This window comes from Paramisgurnus dabryanus, chromosome 17 (genome assembly GCF_030506205.2).
Source record: "Paramisgurnus dabryanus chromosome 17, PD_genome_1.1, whole genome shotgun sequence".
Taxonomy (NCBI): Eukaryota; Metazoa; Chordata; class Actinopteri; order Cypriniformes; family Cobitidae; genus Paramisgurnus; species Paramisgurnus dabryanus.
In genome coordinates, this window is record NC_133353.1 from 6234243 (window position 1) to 6257884 (window position 23642).

General features: G+C 37.6%; 1 protein-coding gene across 2 annotated transcripts in view; it reads left to right on the forward strand.

The window, feature by feature from the left end:
- Window positions 1-21577, forward strand: part of mipol1 (mirror-image polydactyly 1) — an 83287-nt gene extending 61710 nt beyond the window's left edge. For both annotated transcript variants that reach the window (XM_065253693.2, XM_065253695.2), the window contains 3 exons: window positions 2730-2821; window positions 10897-11079; window positions 21011-21577. In XM_065253693.2, the coding sequence (XP_065109765.1) occupies window positions 2730-2821; window positions 10897-11079; window positions 21011-21077 (342 nt within the window). In that variant the 3' untranslated portion in view covers window positions 21078-21577. The remainder of the gene's footprint in view (window positions 1-2729; window positions 2822-10896; window positions 11080-21010) is intronic.
- The last annotated feature ends 2065 nt before the right edge of the window (window positions 21578-23642 follow it).

Genomic DNA, 23642 nt, shown 5'->3' on the forward strand with positions numbered 1-23642 from the left:
ATCGTGCAACTGTTGAAGTGATGATCAAATATGCTTGGAAGCATGCTGAACTCTTTCCCCGTCAGCGTTTTTTTTTTTTATGTTGCCACCCAGTTTTAGTTTAATGCCTTGCAGAAAATTATCTTCTTTATATAAACATAAAATATCAAATGAAAGAACAGACCATCCGCTTTGAAACAAAAACAAACAAAAAACATTTCATCCTACCTTCATTTGATCTCTTATCACCTCTCAAATTTTTTTATTAAAAGCGGAGATAATTCCATTTTTGTGAAGAACTTTAGTAAGAGATCAGATTCAGACGGAGCCATGAACAGTACTACACGGTGTTTTCAGTGAATGCGTCAGTGTTTAAGTTGGGTAAGATCGCCACCCAGTGGATAAAAGCGGACGTATGAACTTGACTTATAAACTCCTCAGACAACGTTTTCTCTTTATCGACGAGATGACTCAACAATATTTATTGACATTCATCTGGATATCGCCATTAATTGTGCAATTGTAGACAAATTAAAAATATGATTTAAGACTGTGGTGTTTATTTTCATAAATCAATACGCAGTAACAGTGGCGCAGTGATACTTATGTAATGTGGTCTGAACCGTGAGGTTACCTGTGTATTTTATCACGGCTTAGAACGCGTCTCAACCAATCAGAATGAAGAACCAGAACTGCCCGTTTTATAATATAGATTTTTCTTTTATGCCAAAAATCATTAGGATAAAGATCATGTTCCATGAAGATATTTTATAAAAGTCCTAAATATATCAAAACTTTATTTTTCTGAGTGGTTGTAGTTGCTAAGGACTTCATTTAGACAACTTTAAAGGCAATTTTCTCAACATTTTGATTGTTTGCACCCTCAGATTCAACTTTCAAATGATGTATTAATCTCAATTTAAAAAAAAATTGACTCATTGGTGACCGGTTTTGTGGTCCAGGGTCTTATTTTAGAAAAATAGTAAACTCATCAAAATTATGTAGCAAATGGATTATTCTAACAACTTCGGTGTAGTTTCCCTTGGCTTAAAATAAGCAAAATCATTTTATCAAGGAGCTTCCTGAGGTCTCACGATGAGATGCTTTTGAGCAGTTTTTAAAGAATTTAAATCTTTTATGGGCTCTTATTGGCTACTTTTTCCTTATTCATCCACTTGTGGCATCTGCTTTAAGAACATAATAAATTTTTAGTAAAATTTTCTGTGAATTTTTGTAATTTATTCATTATTACTGGTAACACTTTACAATAACGTTGTATTTGTTTAGTAAGGAATAATTGACGACGGGCCGTTGAATTATAAGAAAATAATGCACACCCATGATGGCTTAAGCCCGATTTATAGTCGTGCGTAAGCTCGTAGCCTGTGAGTAGCTCTGCGTAGCCTGACGTGCACATCGCAAAATTTTTAACAGTGCGTAAGTTCTACGTGGACCGCAAGCACTGTGATTGGTCCACCAGAACCCCTCCTGCCAGGTAAAAAAAGTTTAAAGTGCACGTGTATTCGCATGTTGACGCGGACGACGACGCAAAAGTATAAATGAAAACCCGATGCGGAACCTACGCCTTTCGCGCCTACGCCATAGGACCTACCCACAACTATAACAAGCCCTTAACCTTGGGTGTGCATTATTTTCGAATAATTTAATTCAAGTCAATTATTCTTCTTATACCACGGTTACCAAAAACAATGCTCTGGTGCCAATTTTTAAGACATTTTAAAGGTTAGGTGTGCGGTTATTGAAAATTAATTAACACCCATGGAACAATTTCCAACCAATCAAAATAAAGCATTCAACAACCCCGTGGTATAAGTAAGGAATAATTGACGACGGGCCATTGAATTATAAGAAAATAATGCACACCCAGGATGGTTTAAGCCGATTTATAATCATGCGTAAGCTCTATGCCGTAGGTTATTCGTAGCGTGTGCGTAGCTCTGCGTAGCCTGACGTGCACGTCGCAAAATTTTTAACAGTGCGTAAGTTCTACGTGGACCGCAAGCACTGTGATTGGTCCACCAAAACCCCTCCTGCCAGGTAAAAAAAGTTTAAAGTGCATGTGTATTTGCATGTTGACGCGGACGACGACGCAAAAGTATAAATGAAAACCCGATGCGGAACCTACGCCTAACCTTGGGTGTGCATTATTTTCGGATAATTTAATTCAAGTCAATTATTCCTCTTATACCACGGTTACCAAAAACAATGCTCTGGTGCCAATTTTTAAGACATTTTAAAGGTTAGGTGTGCGGTTATTGAAAATTAATCACCCAAGGAACAATTTCCAACCAATCAGAATAAAGCATTCAACAACCCTGTGGTATAACATCAATTAATGCATTAGCTTAAATAAACTGACAGTGAAAAATACTTCTACAGCATTTATTAATCTTAGTTCATGTTAATTTCAGCATTTACTAATACATTTTTAAAATCAAAAGTTGTAACGGTTAACATTAGTTAATGCACAATAAACCAACATGTACTAACTAACATTAACAAAGATTAATAAATGCTGAAAAAAGATATTGTTCATTGTTAGTTCATCCAGCTTTTGCATTTACTAACGTAAACAAATACAACCTTATTGTGAAGTGTTACATTGCGAATCGTTCAACCTGCTCACCATTGGGAAAAACCCATCCTGGTCAATATAACTGCTACTGTAGTTCTTATCATGGACTTATCACTGCCGTTTGATGTGATATGACATTTATTTATCTCTACAGCTCGAAGAGGAGCTGGTGGAAGCCCAGAGGCAACGAGATAAAGCCCTAGAGCTCAGTCGCACACTTGAAGAGGAGCTACAAACCTTACGCAGGTATTACACGTCAACCATCTGATCTCACACTCCCAAAAGAATAACCACGCCCCCTCTGATATTCAGTGTAAGGCTACGATACAGTATGTAGCTTGAATATTTGGGGACATGTTCAGATTGAAACCTGTTGCTTTTGGAAAACTCAATTATTACGTCCAGCGTTCATCAGACGTGTTTGCTTTGCTCTGGTAAAAAAAGAAATCACTCAAATTAAGTCGAGCGAATCGTTTAACTACCACGAATTCATGATGTGGATGTTTGAAGCATTCATAAAGATCTCAATCCACATCTGTGGTCTCTGTTGGAGGTCAGAGACTTTAAAGTCATGAGATTCTTGTAGTTGTTTTGCCAAAGCGTGAAAACCTCCAGCGGCATGGACCGCAAATGTTTCGGCACCACCTAACATCTGACTGTCTTGGCCCTGAGTTTAACCCTGCCCTCATTTAAGATTTTTATTCAAAGCGATAGTCAGGGTCTTAAATAACCAAACCTCACTGGTGGTGATGGACTACCGCAGACCCACCCTACCCGCTTGTCTCCCTGCCAAAGGCTGTTTGCTTTAGTTGGGCTTTATCTGTCATGGAGGAGGGGTTGGATAGATGAGATGAAGTAAATACATTTGGCTCATAAACTGGTCATGCTGGTTAAGTGAGCTGTGTCCGGTTTCAATAAGATGTGCATCCGCGTGCGACAAGGACTTTTATATTTGCATTTGTTGTCTCGGATCTGAGATGACACAATGAGATCTGTGCATGTCATTGTGCATGATGGTGTTTGTGTAGTTCCCAGTTAGAAACCACCTGGTTTATAAGTTCAACAAAAACAATTCCAAGTTCTTAAGAAAAGCTTTTAGATCTTCAATAACATTGCCTTTGTATCATGTCTAAAAACATAATTGTACAACGGTAGTCATGTTAAAAACCAGAAGGTTGTAAGGGGTCCCAAGAAAATGCAAAAAAGACAAAGCAATTTTTTATTTTTGGATTGGGGTCCCTCGTAAAAATCATATTTGGTGGTCCTTGCCCTCATAAAGTTTGAAAACCCCTGCTCTAGATCTTTCTGTTCGCTGCAGGATGAGTAGACGAAGCACATTGTATTCCTCCAGACAATCTGCATTGTGTGATCATCAGGGTGTCCGTCGCTGGTCCCCGGCCCCTGCCGATGAGGCCACAGAGCTGAACCTTTAAAAGGAGAATCCTCCAGGAACAACAAAGGCCAGAGGATGGCTGCGTGTGTTTGCTTTCAGGATTCCCGACCACCTCCATTGTGTCTTTCAGGATAACAGACAGTCTGTGTCAGATGAAAGGGCACAAAACAGATGAGAGCGAGAATAGGATGGGAAAATGTCTGCCGCGTGAACCTTGGGCTCTGATAGAGCCGTCTCCCGTACGCGAGCTCCCTGCTGATAAAGAGCAACACTTAGGCAATTTTGCACTTTCGGAGCGAGTTGTTTTAATGGGTTATCATTGGCCGGGCGGTGAAGGAGAGGTTAGACTGTGGGTTTAAGGTGCTTTGTTTGACCATCGTCCAGAAGCGGAGGGAGGCGGCGTTGGATTGATGCGTATTAACGCCGCGGGTCTCCATCTCCCCAGCGATCGCTCATCATCTCCCACACCAACATCTCGATCTGTCAACACTCTCAGCTCAATAGTCATTAGCAGATACTTAGAACTCGACAAGTGCATGTTTCTTACAATATTCATGATTTTCTATGTGTTTTTATCCTTATTTTTATGCTTAACTTAAATACTTGTACCTAGTGCATAGGAATTTTGCTTTTATTGAAATCTTTAATCTTAAGGAGTTACTCTGCTTTCATAAAAAAAATATAATTTACTCACCCCCATGTCATCCAAGATGTTTATGTCTTTCTTTGTGTAGTCAAAAAGAATTTATTATTGAGGAGAACATTGCAGGATTTTTCTCCATATAGTTGACCCCAACAGTTTCAATGCAGATTTAAAGGGCTCTACGATCCCAACCGAGGCATAAGGGTCTTAACTAGTGAAACAATTGTCATTTTCACCAAAAAAATTAATAAAATGTACTTTTAACCACAACTTTTCATCTTGAACTAGCCGTGTGATGCCCCAACGCGACCAGTGTTGGGGAAAGTTACTTTTAAAAGTAATGGATTACAATATTAAATTACTCCCCAAAAAAATAACTAATTCTGTTACTTAGTTACTTTTCAAGGAAAGTAATGCTTACGTTACTTTTGCGTTACTTTTTCTTACTTGGCTGAGGCTTGATCTCATTCAGACTTTGCAGGTTTTTTTATGACTGATGAATTTTTCCATCGCAGAAATGTCAAATTCTGGCCTGTCATCTCTGACTCAAACTGTTCCTGCGTAACTACGTAACGTTCAGTTTAATTCAGTACATTTTAAAATATTGATGTGTACATTTATAAAGTAATGCGTTAATTTACTCGTTACTTCAGAAAAGTAATTTTATTACGTAATGCACGTTATAAACACTAAGCGTTATAAACCCCAACACTGAGCGCGACCTTACGTATTAAGTAAACATGTGGAAAGGTCACGCATTTTATATCTGAAACACACACTTGCTGACCATTTTAAACAATAAACTTACACAAAGACATTAATTACTATCATTCCACATACAACAATGTTGGAACGGTCCTCTTTCATCACACTTGAGCGGTAGTTTTACATACGTCATGCGTGACTTTTTAACGTGATTACGTAATACGTAAGGTCACGCTGGCGCGTCACACGGATAGTGCAGGACAAAAAATTGTGTTTAAGAAGTACTTATTTTTTTGCGAAAATGATGATGGTTTCACCAGATAAGACCCTTTGGGATTGTTTAGAGCCCTTTGAAGCTGCAAACCGTTGAGGTCCACTTAAGTCCACATATATGGACAAAAATCCTGGAATGTTTTCCTTTAAAAAAAATCATTTCTTTTCTACTAAACAAAGAATGACATTAACATCTTGGAGGACATGGGGGTGAGTAAAATATCAGATTTTTTATGAAAGTGGACTATTCCTTTGAAGACGTTACATGATGAAAATTTAGAAAACTAATACTCGTCCACATCTTCCTAAAATGCTTTATTTAAACACGCCCCCACATATCTGTCACTGTGTGGAAAGATTTGCACAACACCGCCCAAATGTATACGGTAAGAAAGAAGGCGTTACTTATGTTGTTTCTTATTATTTCTGTAATAATCTTTTTTTTTTCGACATATTTCAGGGCATAGAGGAGCAACATGCTATGTGGAGAATAATTGGTTTTTTTAACCATGTAAACACATTGCGTAATGTTCTTTTTAGCAATGTCACATGACCCCTTTAAGTATTAATTGTTAGTCTATAATTTCAATACCTAATATTAAATTTGACACATCAGCATTTTTATCAGTAAGGGTATTTCTAAGTGGGCTATTGACACCAAATTTTCACCAGATGTAGCCATCAAGCCAAATATTGAATTCATACAAAAAAAATCAGAACATTTAAGTATACAAGTTGAGTCATAATAAATAAAGTGAAATGACACAGGGAATAAGTATTGAACACACTTTATTTAATACTTTGTAGAAAAGCCTTTGTTGGTGATTACAGCTTCTAGACGCCTCTTGTATGGAGAGACCAGTCGTCTGCATTGCTCAGGAGTAAAACCCATAACCTTTGCGTTGCTAACTAAGATGCAAAGGTGTCATTGGGGTGGTACCAATTCAAAAAGCACACTTTTGTACCTAAAAAGTGAGTTTTCTTATAAATATTTAGTTTTTTTGTGTTGGGTTGATAATAACTCATGATGTTTTCTTAGAGGATTTAATATTTATAATTTTTTTCACAGTAGCAAGTGCATAACATCAGTGAAGTGTTTATTTATATTTATTTTTGTTTGTTGTGTTTTTCCCATTTATTTAAAATCCCTGCATTTTAGGCTGAACTAATATAAGAGACTCTTGGCCATTTATGGCACCAATGTTAAGCTGTGTTGCTCAACGGCAAGTTTACATGGTGTTTATGACATCTCTGGCATTAAGCAGCTTTAGCCCCAAAACAGCGCAAACCGCAGTCATTGCATTAGCCGTCGTCCCCATTCTGTGCAGCAAAATTCATTTTGTGGATTGCACGAAACCCCTCGCAGCCAGCAACATCCCTTTATCCAACTGCACAGCAGCGTTCCTCCACAAGCGTATAGCAGTCTCTGTCTGTAGTTCTTAGCAAAACGTAGGTGTTTTTCTGCTTGGTCGGGTGTGTTCGCAAACATCTGTGCTTTAGAGAGAGAGAGACGTATCCAATCTAGCACAACTTTTATCAGAAGATGTCAGCATGAGTGATTGGTTTAGTAATGGCTGACGGTGGGACGTGGTCGGTAGTTTTAAGGTCAGTTTTGGTCTACCTGTCTGGAACGCCTCTCTCTTTCTTGTTGCCGACTCTATGTACTTTTTCCCCGCAGATAAGGGCTCTCTATTAAAAGGTTATTTTACATTTCCCATCTGATAGCATTTTGTGGGGATGTTAATGTTTAATCTGTCTGTGCAGGGCAGGTTTGTTTGGATCCCACCTCTGCGACCAGGTATCTTACATTCTGGTTAATGTTTAACACTTTGTGCCGATCGGCTGTCTGGTGGCTTTTATGAAACCTAGTGCAATACAGACACTAAAATGGCCAAGTGTGTTTTATGTTTGACATGCTGTCACTTGAATGCACTGAATAGTTCAGATTTAAAGTGTCAAAAGAGCATTGCTTTTATTATCATAGTGGAGTTTGCCATGGCAAGCATCGAGGCAAGCTTATTTCTTACTTTGCATTGAATAAAAATATTTTTTAAAGAAAAAAGGTGAACTCAAGTCATTTTACTAATTTTACTAAAATAAAAGTAATCCAAAAAATTACTTCATAAGAAAGTACTACATTTTTAATGGATTTAACGTATTAACAGTAAAAATACAAGTTGTATTTATGAAATGTAGTGGAGTTAAAGTTTGCCACAGAAAAACACATAAAATGCAGATACTTAAAACACTTCACTACTTCACATCTCTGAGAAAAACTATAGGTAATGAATAAAAGGAAGAGTAAAAATAGGATAAATTTAAAATCGTAATAAAACCACAGGTACATAAGAATTTAAAATAAAAAGCAAATAAATTTGATTTAAAAATTAATAAAAAATAAATAAATAAAAGAGCATCACTATTATTGTTGATCATACTTTGGTTAGTTTAACACAAGATTTGAGCTAAAAAAAATCTAAAGAAATTTTGGCTTGGCAGCTGGTAAATGTGCATTGACAGTGAGACCAGGACCTTAGGGTTGGGCTTTTTAAATAAGAGGTGCATATTGGTACAAAAGAGAGTAAATTAAAACCTTAAATGTACATATTTGTACCAAATGTATACATATCTGTACCTAAATGATATGGATATGTGCCGGACAGGTACTGTGTATAGGTCAGGTTTTTCCCTTGTGACTTCTCATATTGTGCTCTGTGGTGGAGCCAGGATGGAGAGCCGGGTAGTAAAGAAGCGGTTGTGTGTTTGGGGGTGGGCAGGCTTAGATAAGATAATCCATAGTGTGGCAATGCTTCTCTGCCCTTGTTTGTCACTGTCATAGGACCTTTGTACCCAATATGTTTGCATTTAATTAAACAAAGCACACAACTTTACATCACTTTCTCGACCATCAATATCACATCAGAATTGATTACCGCTTGCTTTAAAAATGAAGAAGGAGCTGCCGTTGGATCTAATTATCAGGATTGAATGACTTCTATGACTTTAGGACCGAAACACACACACACGCACAACCCTAAAGATAAAAGCTGGTGGCAATCGATCAAGATTTTCTCGTAACAAATGACACACGAGCCCCGCAGCGCATGCGACTCTGAGCGAACAGTTTGCATTGTTGACTAATCTTTGCATTGTTCTGAGTGCATTGTTTCCCGGGCGAATATAAATACCCACTTAAAACGCTCTGGTTTTGTGCGTGCCTGTGGTCACAGGTGAGCGTGGTGTACCTGTATGCGTTATTAAGACAGCCGAGGGGAGCAGGTGTCATCATTGTTCATACCTGTTATTGACATCTCTATGGCGCTGGTGTCATATTAAAGCATGTTTTCTATGCTTATAGTTTGGGAGGTTTAAAGTTTACATTCACATTTACGCATATGGCAGATGCTTATCTAAAGTGCATCACAAACCATGATCTTTTGCACTGTTCATGCAATGCTCTTCCACTGAGCTATGCAGAAGTTTTGCATTAAATCATAAGCTGTGAGCATAAATGATCAAATCTTGGATCTTATTTAGGAGTGGTGTGCTAGGACTATTCACCTGGCTGACAGTTGCCAAAATGGTCAAATAAATCCCATAGACCTGCATTGAAAGGGGGGCAGAAATCATAGACGCATGGGTTCTTCTGAAGAAGTTATAAACTTCTGCACTGTCAGATAAATTATAAGTTGTCACTGGGATGGTACCCTTTAAAAATCTGTACCATTTAGGTTCAGATATGTACCCTTGAGGTACCTTTAATATAAAAAATGTGTACTTTTGAGGTACTAATGGTACATTCACACGGGGCGATAGCCTTAACACTTTTCATTTACTTTTAATAAACATCATGTGTTGCCGAACTGAATTGTGGATCCGCCACGTCACTTCCGTTGCTCACGACAGAAGTTGAAAATTACTTTACTTTTCAAGCGCCAACGCGTGTGTCAACCAATCGGGTCGACTTATGCAAATAACCTAGTGCGAGCCAGCCAATTACGTTTAAGCAAGACCAGAGTATGTGTTGCGGCCACTGTGATTGGTGGTTGGCCATGCTTCAGACAAGCCTCTCTGTCAAGCGTTAACGTTTTTTTGCCCCGAGTGAATGTACTGTAATATGCACCCTGGATTCACACCAAACGTGGTAGAGGCGGAAAAAACACGCTATTCGCGCGTAGTCGGGCGCTTGAACATTTTAATAGCTTCATTCACGTGGAAATTCTAATAATTCAAGACATTCACGTGGAAATTCTGGTCATGTGAGGGGCTTCCACGACTCCGCTCGCTTCCTGTAATCACGTCACTACTAGAGCAAGCTCCTGATTGGTTAACCTGGCGCGATTTTCCGCCAAAGTTCAGATTTTTCAACTCGCGTGATTCCCGTGGCATGACTCAATTCGCGTCATTCGCGCATCAATTCGCATCTTACGCGCCGCGCTAGTTGCCTCATTTGCGCTGCAAGACCTCCAGACATGCGTAAACGCGTCTTTACGTTGACTTAACATTGAAATCATTCGCATCAGACTCTCTATTTGCGTTTGGTGTGAACGCAGCATTAGGTACAAAGATGTTTGTTTTTTTTAACTGCCACAGTGACAGCTTTTGTGCATTTTTTCTTATAGTGTGGCTGATTAATTTAGATGAAAATAAATTGATGTGTTTCATCTTAAGATGCTCATTTGCTTAAATTGATCATTAGTGGTCCCGTAATTCATGAAGCAGGAAATCTTTCATGATGTTATCACGGTTTCTTGGAACAGTCCACTTGTTGTCTGTTAGGCTGATATGTATCTCTCACTCACCTATATCATGACCTTCATCATCTCATGTTTCTTTGGAAAAACAGCATCCTGAGTTTAAAGGTGGTGTGCGAGCGCTTATGTATTCCACAGGCATTCCCAAGAGTTAATAGCCCCCGATATTGTTTCTTGTACTGACGTTGCGTTTGAATATTAGATGTATCTGTTGATGAGAGTTATGATTCGCCACCTCAAGGTAAACTGTAAGTACGCTCTGTCGGTGTCTGGGTCAAGTTTCATGTTTGTATAAGAAATTTGACCATTGGCATTTATCCTCCTGGTTAATGAAGCATGAACGGTGCAAGCCTGATGCTGTCAGTTGATGGTTATATATTGTTTTTGTCGCTTCGATAATTGTCACACCATTTTACATTTTTTTTATATTTTCAAATTGGTGAATATTATAAATAAACCATACTTTTCAGCATCAAGGACTAGAAATATCTGTTGTATAGTAGATAATAATTATTCTTGTGAATCAAAGGCTTTTTGTGTATTTGTATTTCAGTGTGCTGCAGGGTAAAACTGATGACAGCAGTCATGACAATCCTGCCACCTCGAACCAGAGCCAGACCCAAATTGAAGCCCTGCAGCGTCGTTTCCAGCAGGTGACATCAGAACATCAGCACGCGCAGACTCAACTCTGCCTGGCTCAGGAACGAGAGAGAGAGGCCAGTGAGAAAGTTCAAAGGTCTGTAAAACATTACATAAACTTTTATTTCATGTAAAGGTCTTTACATTTACACATTTGGCAGATCTTTAGATCCAAAGCAACTTACAATGCATTTACAGTATGCATTTTTATTAATATGTGTGTTCCCTGGGAATAGACCAATTTAGAGTAGACATCACAGTTACGTCACTGCAAGCGGCGCACGCAATGCGGTTGCAGAAAAAGAGTGGAAATGAATTAGACACGAGTGAAAAGAGCAAGATAACTCACTAGAAAATGTCTTGTTGTGCTGTTAAGTGTCAGAATAAGAATGCCAAAAAAGATGGCTTTCATTTTTATAGAATACCATCGTCGAAGACATCATTTGAAGATAAACGTAGGTGTTTATGATTACAATAAGCCCTTAAACGGACAGAATGGAGCGAGGAAATCATCTGGAAATCTTTTATTAATTAGAATAGAAAATAAGTAGAGAAGATGTCCGGTGTTCTGTCGAAGTCTGTTCTTTCATATTGTATGTTTATAGATTTAAAGAAGAACATTTTCTGGAAGGCATTCAACTTTTGTGAAAATCATAAAAAATGCTGGCACTGGCTGGCAACTTTTTTTAAAACCCTGGCGGGAAAAGAGTAAAAAAATAAGTTAGATTTTCTCACTTTAAGTAAAAAATTTAAGGTACAAAATATTTTTTTAATTATTTCAATTCATTATACCTAAAATATTTAAGCTTTATCAACCTTAATTTTTTGGCTTAAAGTGAGAAAATTTAAATTTTTTTGCATTTTTGTTAAATCAACATATTTTTTTATATTACTTTAACTTAATCAATTACGTTAAACATCAAGTTATATCAACTTATCACAGATCAAAACTTAAAATGGTAGGTTGAATTGACTTGTAAAACCAAGTTGTTTTAACTCCATGCTGCATTTTTTTACAGCGTGTTACCAATTTAAGTAATTTTTTAAGTTAATCCAATTTTCACTTTTTACAGTGTATTATACAGAAGTGAATGGGGACAAGCTTTATGATTAATCGTGTTATTTTTATATGACTTGTATGCTAAGAAGAGCATAAATATTCTTTGTATTAAGTCCACTTTATAGTTCATGACAGAAATGGCTTGTTTTGCAATGACATGCCATTACTTTAAAATATTCCCTTATATTGGCATTACAGAATTGTTTGGCTATATTACGGCTCTGTTAGACGTCGTCTTCAAACTTATATCCTCAGCTTCCCTAAACCTGGTTTACTGAGCTGTTGTCTATACGCTTAAAAGAGCCGGTTGGCTGGGAGATCTTCTCTCTCTCGTCTCGCTCAGATGGGGGGCTTCCCACGTAAAGCAAACACAGGCCGGCCTACTGATCTATTTACATGATGAATTAACCAAAGGGGGTGGAGATGCCAAGCTAAGGGGGTGCTCAAAACACAGAGAGAACCCCCACCACCCCGGCACAATGAGACCACAGAATAAAAGCGAGAACTTTAGTGGACTGTTTACACATGACACTCTGAAGGGCTTCCATCTTCAGTGCTAAGATCACACAGTCTCTGCTGGCTAACATGCAACTCGTCGTTTAGACCGCTGCTACTGTCTAAAACACTGCAAGTTGGTTTTTGGTTTTTACTTGACATTTTTACTTGACATTTCTGAAAGTCTGCATTGACACGAATCATTGCATTCTTGCTTTAACAAGTTTAATTTACAAGTAATTATTTTTCTGCATACCTTAAAGTGCATGCATGTTTGTTTATCTTGGCATGCTCTTTAGGTATTAAAGAGTCATGCAGAAGGAACATTGTGCTGCCCTCTGTATAAAATATCTCATTTGTGTCCATATTTAAGGCAGCATTGTATGGGCCCTCTTTTGTAAAGTATATACTTATAAAGTACATAATCACTTATTGAAGGGGAGTGTACAAGGAAGCATAAGGGCATAAATGGATGTGACCCTGGACCACAAAACCAGTCATAAGTCACATGGGTATATTTGTAGCAATACTGTAGCCAACAATACATTTGATGGGTCAAAATGATCGATTTTTTTCATGCCGAAAATCATTAGGATACAATTTATTTATCATGAGTAACTTCATTTGAACAACTTTACAGGTGATTTTTTTCAATATTTTGATTTTTTGCATCCTCAGATTCCAGATTTTCGTAAAGTTGAATTTCGGCCAAATATCCTAACTTAACAAACCATACATCAGTGGAAAGATTATTTATTCAGAGAATGTATACATTTCAATTAAAAAATTACCATTATAACTGTTTTTGTGGTCCATGGTCAAATACAGTATGAGATGGTGATATAGTCAAGAGAAATCGTAATTTTATTTAATTAAATCTTATCAAAAACCCTTTAGGTTGTGGGTTGCACAGTGGGAGAAGCTGGGTTGCATAAAATCACTTTAAGCTGTTGCAGTCAGGGTTCCCATGGGTCCCCGAGATCCTTGAAAGTTTGTGAATCTGGGGGAAAAAATTCAAGGCCCTGGGAAGTTTTTGAAAATATACATAGATAGATACAGGTCATTGAAAGTGCTTGAATCTATTTAATGCAAGAATTTTTGTGAAAAAAATCCATATTATTCCCTGTGTAGTGTAGGATAATATCATAAAAATTCTAGACTTTTTAAGCACACGTGCTAAACTGTTCGCTTTAAATTCTTATATCTTCTGTATGTGAAGGTTGATTCATACCAAAATGCTTTTTTGCATAGTTGTGTTTGACAAATGAAAACGTCTCTGGTTACGTATGCAACTGTTGTTCCCTGAGAAGGGAACGAGACGCTGCGTCTCCCTTGCCATACTTCCTGCATCCCTGTAACGTTGTCTTTGGCACGTTTTATTTTAGATAGCGATATACTTCACCCTGTCTTTGTCGTAAACCCTCACCATTGGTTGAATTTGATATACACATTCAGATGCACTTACCCCTGGAGGTGTCCCCAAAGTGTCACCACAGTGACACAGCGCAAGTTCCCTCGAAAGGGAACTGTAACAATGTATCTTTAAAGGTATCATGATGTAACCTTGCTCTCACTTGAAATGTGTCCCCACATTTAGTCCTTGAATTTGAGGGTATTAGACCTGGAAAGTCCTTGAAAGGTCCTTGAATTTGAAGTTAACTGATGTGTGGGAACCCTGTGCAGTGAAATACACCAATCAATGACAAGCAATAGCAATTTTGATATCTTGCCATAAGGTGTTTTGGTATTGTAATTCAAGTTATTTTTCATTTTATGCAATGAGAAGGAAAATATAAATTACTCTTTATACAAAAAAAGCAAAGTTGTTTTCCCATATTTCCATTTAAGAATATTTTGGTTGGTCCTGAGATAGATCATACTTGTCTAAGTGGGTTGTGGGATTGAAGTTTATGAACCCCAGTGGTTTTCAGCACCGGTCCTGGGAATCCACAGCACATTTTTGATTTTTTCTTATTTAACACATCATCAGCTTTTTAGCAGAGAGATCCATTGAATCGAGATCCATCCAGAATCTCTGATCTAGAAGGCATGTAAGCAGTGGACAGTAAGTTATTTCGCTGGGTTTGGAAAATACCTGGTGTGTGTTACAGACAGTAGTTTGTTTGTGTACATTATAGTGCTGATGTAGAGGTATGTGTGACCCAGCGGTGTCTGCAGTGCAAGGTTCAGCCAACTGAGTCACTTCTGTGTACAGCGTTGAGTCGAACTGTGATGTAAACGTCTATCTCACCCCTCTGCAGTGCTACAGGTGACATTTCTGGGTAGTTTTACTGGAAGTTGACACATTCTCAATGTTCTGAGAATCATCGTGTTGTTTTTTTACTCTAGATTGAGAGTTAAATACACTCGTCTTTAAATACAGATGCGTTGCCATTCTCAGGGGCGGGATTTGATCAACTTTGTACACATTGTGATTGTCACATACAAGAATTGTAAGGAATTCAGATTGTGCATTAGGCAAATGCCTTTTTATCCAAAGAAACTTGCATTGCATAGCAAGGTATACATTTTATCGTTATGCATTTCAAACTAAGGTTGTGTCAGATATGGATTTTCTATGTTAATTTAACCAAATGGTTGGGTTTGAACCGTTAGAACCAATCATGACCATGCTCCATGCAATTAAAACTGTTTTAGTTGTGATATGTCTTTTAAAACAAGAAAGCTTCAATGTGAATGAAGCACAATAGACAAAATACACTACACGAAGCAAGTCCGCTATATGGTTACTTGGATCAGAAGAGACTGAAATAACTGGAACAAAGTTACCCTCCAAGAAGCAAGTCGTATGTGTGTTGTGCGTTTTTAAATGGTACAGTTTTTGCAAAAATAAGTGATTTCCGAAATATTCAAAGGCTTTGAGCAACCTCTGGATATTGTAGGAACAATTAAACATTTTACACAGTGTGTTTTTATTGATATCCTAACAAATTTAAGGGTTAAGAGTTGAATATTATATATAAAAAAACTGACCCCATTATAAGGACCATCCTATGTTTTATGCTAATTTACTGTGAAATACACTTAAATTGAATTAAACATGACCATATGTTTGCGTGCCAGACTAAGGTCAGGCCTGGGAGAGGGGGGCTGTGCCGGTCACACCTGACCGCTAGCTGACAATCAGATGGATGCCCCATACTCACCGGCTCTGGCCGACTGTGGGAAGCCGCTGTGACGTGGGCTTCATCACACAGTGGTGAGAAGAATCCAGGGGTGATGCGACCAGTCTCCGTGATCCCGCTGCAGGGCACGCCGGGAAGAGAAGCCCAGTGCAGGCCCAGAATGTGGCACCTGAGTGCAGTCGCTGCAGCTCATTGACAGAAGAGCTGAGTTGAATGTCTAATGACTCACTGAATCAAACTTGGCCGTGAGAAACGCACAAAGGCTCTTTTCATTGGCCCGATGGACCACAAATAGACGGCGGCTGGTGTGTCCCGGCATACATAGTCTTGCAGGCCTGTGTGGGGCGGCTTCTGTCTGGCACAGTGAAGGCTGACCCTTTTTACGGTTATGTTTTATTCCTGTTTTGATTCATTCTGCCCTGTGGAGAACTTGCTACTGTTGCATTATTAGTCATCGTCAAGATTGTAGTGTCATGATTTTCAGCTAAATAAGACACTTTTAACAAAGAAAGTATTATATTATTATGGCCTGTAACATCTTCAGGGTTCACACGGGTTCTTGAAGTCCTTGAAAGTTTGTGAATCTGGGGAAAAAAATTCAAGCCCTGGGAAGTAAATATACATGCATAGATACAGGTCATTGAAAGTGCTTGAATCTATTTTATGCAAGAAGCTTTCTGGGGGAAAAAATCCATATTATTCCCTGTGGAGTGTAGGATAATATCATAAAAAATGTTTTGCATAGTTGTGTTTGACATGAAAATACCTCGGGTTACGAATGTAACTGTTGTTCCCTGAGAAGGGAACGAGACGCTGCGTCTCCCTTGCCATACTTCCTGCGTCCCTGAAGCGCCGTCTTTGGCAATATTTCAGATAGCGATATACTTCCTGGCTCCCGCATCACCCTGTCTCGGTCTTTAAGCCTCATCATTGGTTGAATTTGATATACACATTCAGACACACTTACTCCTGGAGGCGTCCCCAAAGTGTCACCGCAGTGACGCAGCGCGAGTTCCCACGCAAAGGAATTGTAACAATGTATCTTAAAAGGTAACACGATGTAACCTTGCTCTCACTTGAAATGTGTTCCCACATTTAGTCATTGAATTTGAGGGTATTGGACCTGGAAAGTCCTTGAAAGGTCCTTGAATTTGAAGTTAACTAATGTGTGGGAACCCTGCATCTTGTGATCTATGACAAATGAGTACATTTATAAAAATAATATCTGAAAAAATAACTACTGAATGTACCTGCAATCATATTCATTATGCATGTTCCCTGGGAATCAAACCCACAACCTTTTGCACTGCAGATGCAGTGCAGAAACACTTGTATGATATAAAATGAGAAAAGGTGCTCTAAAGTAGCTGAACCCCATAAATAAGCCATATTTATAGATTTTGGACTAAAGAGGGTGTTTGAAAAGTTACAGTATGTTTTATAGTACAATCCCAAAAGATCAAGGACAATTTGATTCCTCATCAAATTACCCCATCAAGGGTTTTTGCCAAACATTGTAGTTGCATAAATATAGCTTAAGTGTAAACAAAACACAACAAAAGGATCAAATTTTTGCATTGAAACCTGAATATGTTTTAATGCCATACATAAAACGTGCTGTTGTTTACAATTTATGCACGGCCGCTGTTTACTCAGAGCTGGAAATGTTGGTTTTGCGACTCCGTGAATTCTTAATCGGGATTTAAGCTTTTGCCGGCTCTTCCCTCGCGTGTATGTTTGAGTTTACGGCCGGTTTCTGCAAACAGTGTTCGCCAAATCCTCCCCAGCCCGCAGACACACCTCGGAGATCCTGCCACAGAATCGCAGACCTGTTAATTGTGCAAACACAACAGAGAGGCTAATGAATATATTTAAAACGCTTAAAATTTGCACACAAGGGGGAAAGGTGTTTCTGTGCATGTTTATGACAGCTAGACGGACATGTGGAGGGAGAGAGCGACCGTAAGGGTGTCTGTGTATGTTTGTATGTTTTGGGGGAAGTGGATTGTGCGTTTGTTATATGAAGGCTGTTTGCTTATTTATGTATATATGCACGTGCGCATGCACTGCTCATTTTGGTGACCTTTTATAAATATTAGCCAGTTTTGAACTGTTCCCTCCCCCTTCCCTCATGCATTTCGGTTGCGTAGTTCTTGTGAGAAATACACAAGGTCTTACGGCTTCTCTCTAAACTCCCAGTAGGAGAAAACAGGTGGAGAGTAAAGAGGGAGCAGGGCTTGGGTCAAACCACTCCCAAATGTTCACTTGATAAACTTGATAAAAACTCAGTAGACAGTGTTAGTTGTGGCTATGCTAAGCACGTCTTATCAGCGTTGCTAAGAAAGCTAAAACAGAAGCCTGTCTCCTTTGTCTAAAACTTATGTTTTTTTTTTTTGTTTTTTTAAGAAAAAGAATCTAATATCTTATTTAAAGTCTTCAAAGCCTTTTGGTTCATCTATTTTATTGCAACTTTATTTTATTTCGGTTTTCCGGATCACATCAACAAACACTGCTTGTGATATTCCTTCTCTATTTTTACGTTGATAGTGGGTTGTCTAGAGCAAACACTCTCTGATGTGTTCATTTTTTACATTGTTTTGTGTTATGCTATTTAACACGTTGTGTACTGATTTTGTGTTCAAATAAGTAAAGTTGTGTTAAAACAACACAAGATGTGATGATAAAAGCACACAAAATGTGTTGTTCCAATAATAACACAGAGATGTGTCTAGTTAAGGGCAACACATTAAACATGTTGTCATTAACTAGACACAAAATGTGTTGTTTTAACACATCCGTTTTAAGAGTACTACTATTTCTACTTCACGTTAGATTTATACAAATCTTGAAATATTTCTCAATTTTAGCTTCAAACTTTGTTTTTCGTTTTGATCTGGTTATTGAATCGTCTCATTGTCTAAAATAATATTGATAATTTGTTTATATATTATATGTGACCCCTGATCACAAAACCACACTGTAAAAAAAATCCGTAGAAATTACAATGTTATTGCAGCTGTGTTGCCGGTAATATACCGTAGATTTAAATTTATGTTATTTACTGGCAAGAGTTTGTTCAAAGTTAAATAAATTTTAAATATTAACAAGTCTTTATCTTTACAGAATAAAACTGTACAATATCAGCCTCATGCAAAGCATTCTGGGAACCAGAAATCATCATCAACCTTTTTCTGTTTTTGCTTCAGATTTTGTTTCCCAAAATGTTTTGCTTGATCTTGTTCTTTTAGTTTTACTCTGTAAAGACAAAGACTTGTAAATGTTTAATGTTCATTTAACTTTGAACAAAATGTTGCCAGTAAAAACCATAAATTTAAATCTACGGTAAATTACCGGCAACCCAGCTGCAATTTCTACGGATTTTTTTTTACAGTGTATACCTTTTTTAATAAAGCTGCATAAATAAGCTTTCCATTGATGTATGGTTTATTATGATAGGAGAATATAATACAACTATTTCAAAATGGGGGCAAAAAAATCTAAATCTTTAGAAAATCGCCTTTAAAGTTGTCCAAATCAAGTCCTTAGCTACACATATTATTATAGATAAATACATTTTTGATATTTGCAGTAGAAAATTTACAAAAAATCTTCATGGAACTTAATCTTTACTTAATATCCTAATGATTTTTGGCATAAGAAATTGATAAATTTGACGCATGCAATGTATTATTGGCTATTACTACAAATATAGTTGTGAAACTTATGACTAGTTTCGTTTTTGCAAATTTAAATCTTTGATTTACTATTATTTCAACCCATTATCACGAAATTACATACCTATAGTCACGTAATTTTATGAGTGTTTTCCGTGACACTGACACATTTTTCCGCCTTTTTGCATGAGCATGTCACGTATTTCTGTTTACGTGTCACTGTCACGTATTTGTTACTCAACTGTTTTGTCCTATTTTCTTACCATTGTCGCTTCGGTTTAGGGTTAGATTTACATAAAATGACATCCTTACCCAAACCCAACTCTAACCCTAACGCAAGGCGACAATGGTTTAAAAATCATAAAATATAAAAATAAAATCATGAAAAAAAATGTATAAACCAATACTTAAAGTGACATTCTAACGCAAACACCAAATCTAACCCTAAAACGAAGCATCAACGGTTTGAAAATAGGAAAAACAGTTGAGTAACAAATACGTGACATTGACACGTAAACAGAAATATGTGACGCGTTCACGCAAAAAGACGGAAAAACGTATTAGTGTCACGCAAAACACTCACAAATTACGTGACTATACACTGTAAAAAAATTCCGTAGAAATTGCAGCTGGGTTGCCGGTAATTTACCGTAGATTTAAATTTATGTTTTTTACTGGCAACATTTTGTTCAAAGTTAAATGAACATTACACATTTACAAGTCTTTGTCTTTACAGAGTAAAACTAAAAAAAACAGCATCAAGCAAAACATTCTGGGAAACAAAGTCTGAAGCAAAAAACTGAAAAAGGTTTTTGATGATTTCTGGTTCCCAGAATGCTTTGCATGAGGCTGTTATTGTATAGTTTTATTCTGTAAAGATAAAGACTTATTAATGTTTAAAATTTATTTAACTTTGAACAAACTCTTGCCAGTAAATAACATTAATTTAAATCTACGGTAAATTACCGGCAACCCAGCTGCAATAACATTGTAATTTCTACAGATTTTTTTTACAGTGTAGGTATAATTTCGTGATACATGGTTAAATATTTTGAATAACAATTTAAAGTGATTAATTCTGATAGCTTAAAGTTTAGGTGATTCCAAACTACTTAAGTTAAGACATTTTAAATTTGTTTTGTATGTAAATAAAGCATTTTGTGTTTTGTATATTATCAAGAGCATCATCAGAAACCTATGTTGTACTGTCAGATGTGAGGTTTCTGAATGTGTGGGGGTATCAGCATTTGTTTGGATGGCAAGAGACAGGCCTGTTTTCATGCCCATTTTTCATTTGCTCCGAAAGAATCCCTTCACCCAGCCAGATCTTCCTCCATTTCCACAGTCTTCGGGATCATCGCCCTCATAAGCACAGGTTTACTCACCCCGACCAATCGCATGACACCACACTCAGGCTTCTGTTTGCCAGAGTAAAGGCAGGCGGATATTTGGAGGATTTGGGCATTGACACCAGCATGGATGTCTCACCCACTTTAAGAAGCATCTACATCCCCTCTCTGTTTTTTCACTCCTCCAGGAGCACCCTTGTGTCAGGAGAAAACCGAATGGAGTCGGTCTGCGTTTGTCATGCCTGTCTTTCATTGACACAATCACTTATTTTTGCTTTCTCTCTCTGTGTGTTTTCATGTTCAGGTTGGAGCGGTTGGTGGAGGTGTTAAGGAAGAAAGTTGGAACAGGCAGTGTCCGTACGGTGATCTGACTAACTGGCCGCCGGGCGACCCGAGCAGACGGCCACATCTGGTGTCCAGGCTGCAGCATTTAACTCTGAGCAAACAGCCGAAGCCTGGCCTGCGTAAACACAGGCTGGAAGTGCCTTTCTGCCTCTCAGTCCTGTTCTCATTGCAGGGTGGCTCAGAAACTGGATCGTAAATGTTTAACCTCATTCACACTGCATTCACCAATGAACGATCCTCTGTCAGTTTTTTAACTCTCACACAATTCTGCTCTTTGGGTCTTTATTATTAAAAAAAAATGCTATGGGTCAGTTTAAGCAACCAATCGATTGGACAGTTACATGGTCAAGTACTGAGATATGTTTTCAGCTATTTAATAGACCAAGCTGATTTTTTAAATAGTTTTCCTTATTGTTTACTTGATCTTCGGGTATTTTTCATGTTTTTTCTGAAATTAATGAAAAGGACAATCGACAGTGCAGAAGCAACCCAATCAGTATTTATCATTCAATCTTGTTCAGTATTTACTTTTAATAAAAAAAAGTTTTTTGTGCTTTTCCGTTATTTTTTCTGAATATATTATCCCCACAGATTATTGTCAATCGTAACATATAAACGTAATATAAATATCGAAGAGTTTTTGCTCTTGGTTCACATGTTACCCGAAATATGATAAACCTAATTAAATTCTGCTGGATGATAGCCTTTAAACACCAATTTATTTAAGAATTTATTCTTTAATTCATTTCATAAAATCATAAGTCTGTAGTAAGGCAAATCTGCCTTAAAATCTGCCGGTTTATTGTTCATAATTGACTGAAATATATGTCTCGTGCTTGTCTAAATTACACAAATTAAACGCGTAAATTAAAGGCGTAAATTATTTTAAAATTCAAATAACATTGTGAGGTAGAGTTGTTAAAATTGTGAGATGAGAGACATGATTGTCTCATTAATCGTTTTATATATGATGTAAAAATATTTAATCTTATCTTAGAAAACTATTTGGAAGAAAATTAATTAAATCAACGAAATTAATCATGTTCGGAAAGGAATGTCTATGCGCCTTTTAAAAAATTACATGTATACTATTTATAAGGCGCAGATTATCTAAACAAAGGAATGCTTGTGTTTCTTTGAATTCTTAAAAAAATGTGATTGTCCAAATGCGAGTGCTTTGCATGCTGATAATTTACAAATATAAAATGGACCAAAGAGATCTGTCGACATTTACCGACGACTACAAACACCAAACAATGATATGGGCATGGTTTACGTTTCCTTTCCCTGCCGTCCTTCAGCTCTGTTCTTCAGCTGATCGATTATGTACTCAGAAATATGTTAGATGCACCGGTGAGGGCTGTTTAGGCGAGACGTGCTGCTGAGTTGCCCTCCCTTCAAATAAATGCCCCGACACCAGGACAAGCTTGTCGATTTTTTTCCCTATAGGTTACCGTGGAGATGGCGCAACCTGGGTGTCCCCACACGTCTCCAAAGAAAAGTGTTGTCCTTTGATAGTGCTCCAACCTTTTTTCTCCAAACGAGAAACTTTGTTTGAGACGTGCATTCTTAAATGATTTGTTTGAGATGTGCATGTTTTTAAAGATTTGTTTAAGATGCATACTTAGGGTGGGTGTGAAGGCTCGAGTCTGTGTGTGTGTGTGTGTGTGTTAGGGCATGTGGAGTGAAACGCCCGATTATCGCCCCCCAAATTCAGTGTGCGTGATCATCGACTTACAAAAAAACTTTTATACGCTTTAATTAAAACCGTGTTTCGGCTGCATATAGTGAATGACCCTCATTGAAAAGCGCTACTGATCCTGTTGCTATAACGACACGAAATATTTCAAAGCCTTCCTTCTCCGTTTCTATGTGCTTTCACATTTATTTATACCAATTTATGTCGTTTTGTGCGCATTTTCTTGATGCGTGTTTTTTTCCGTAACTCTAATGATGAATTATTGCATATGCTTGCATTTTGTGTGTTGGTTTTTGTGCACTAAAGTTATTGCGCATTATTTAATTAGCTAACCGAGATGAGGTTAATAAACTGTGAATTATAAACTTGAATTTGGTCAATTAAACGAAATGATTTGTAAATTTTGCATTAAGTTCGACCTGACCTTATTTACGCAGGGCGTAAATACAATTTAACATATTCTCTTATTCAACATTAAACTCCAAAATTTGTATCTGCTTTTAACAAGTATAAATATCAAGAAATGCACAAAATCCTTTGTTGATTTCTCCGACAAACCCCAACAAAACCAACTGTCTCTTTCAGTCCTGGTCCAGAATAATGAAGACATAAAACGCAGAGCACCACGAGGGGAGTGCGAGACCACCAACCTGACATGGTCGATGCATATTAGAGGGACACAAAGCCCTAATAAACTTCTCCCGTATCATTTTTAATGGAAAACCAGCTGCTTCTAAAGCTGATTTCGGATAGAGATCTCTCCCTCTTCTCACTGGGCCTTTGAAAGCTCCTTTCTTTCGTGCGTGTGATTTTTGAAGGGGTATTGCTTTGCTCTTTTCGTTGGCCAAGCACAATTGTGTTATTGGAGATAATTAATTCAATCCCCATCAGA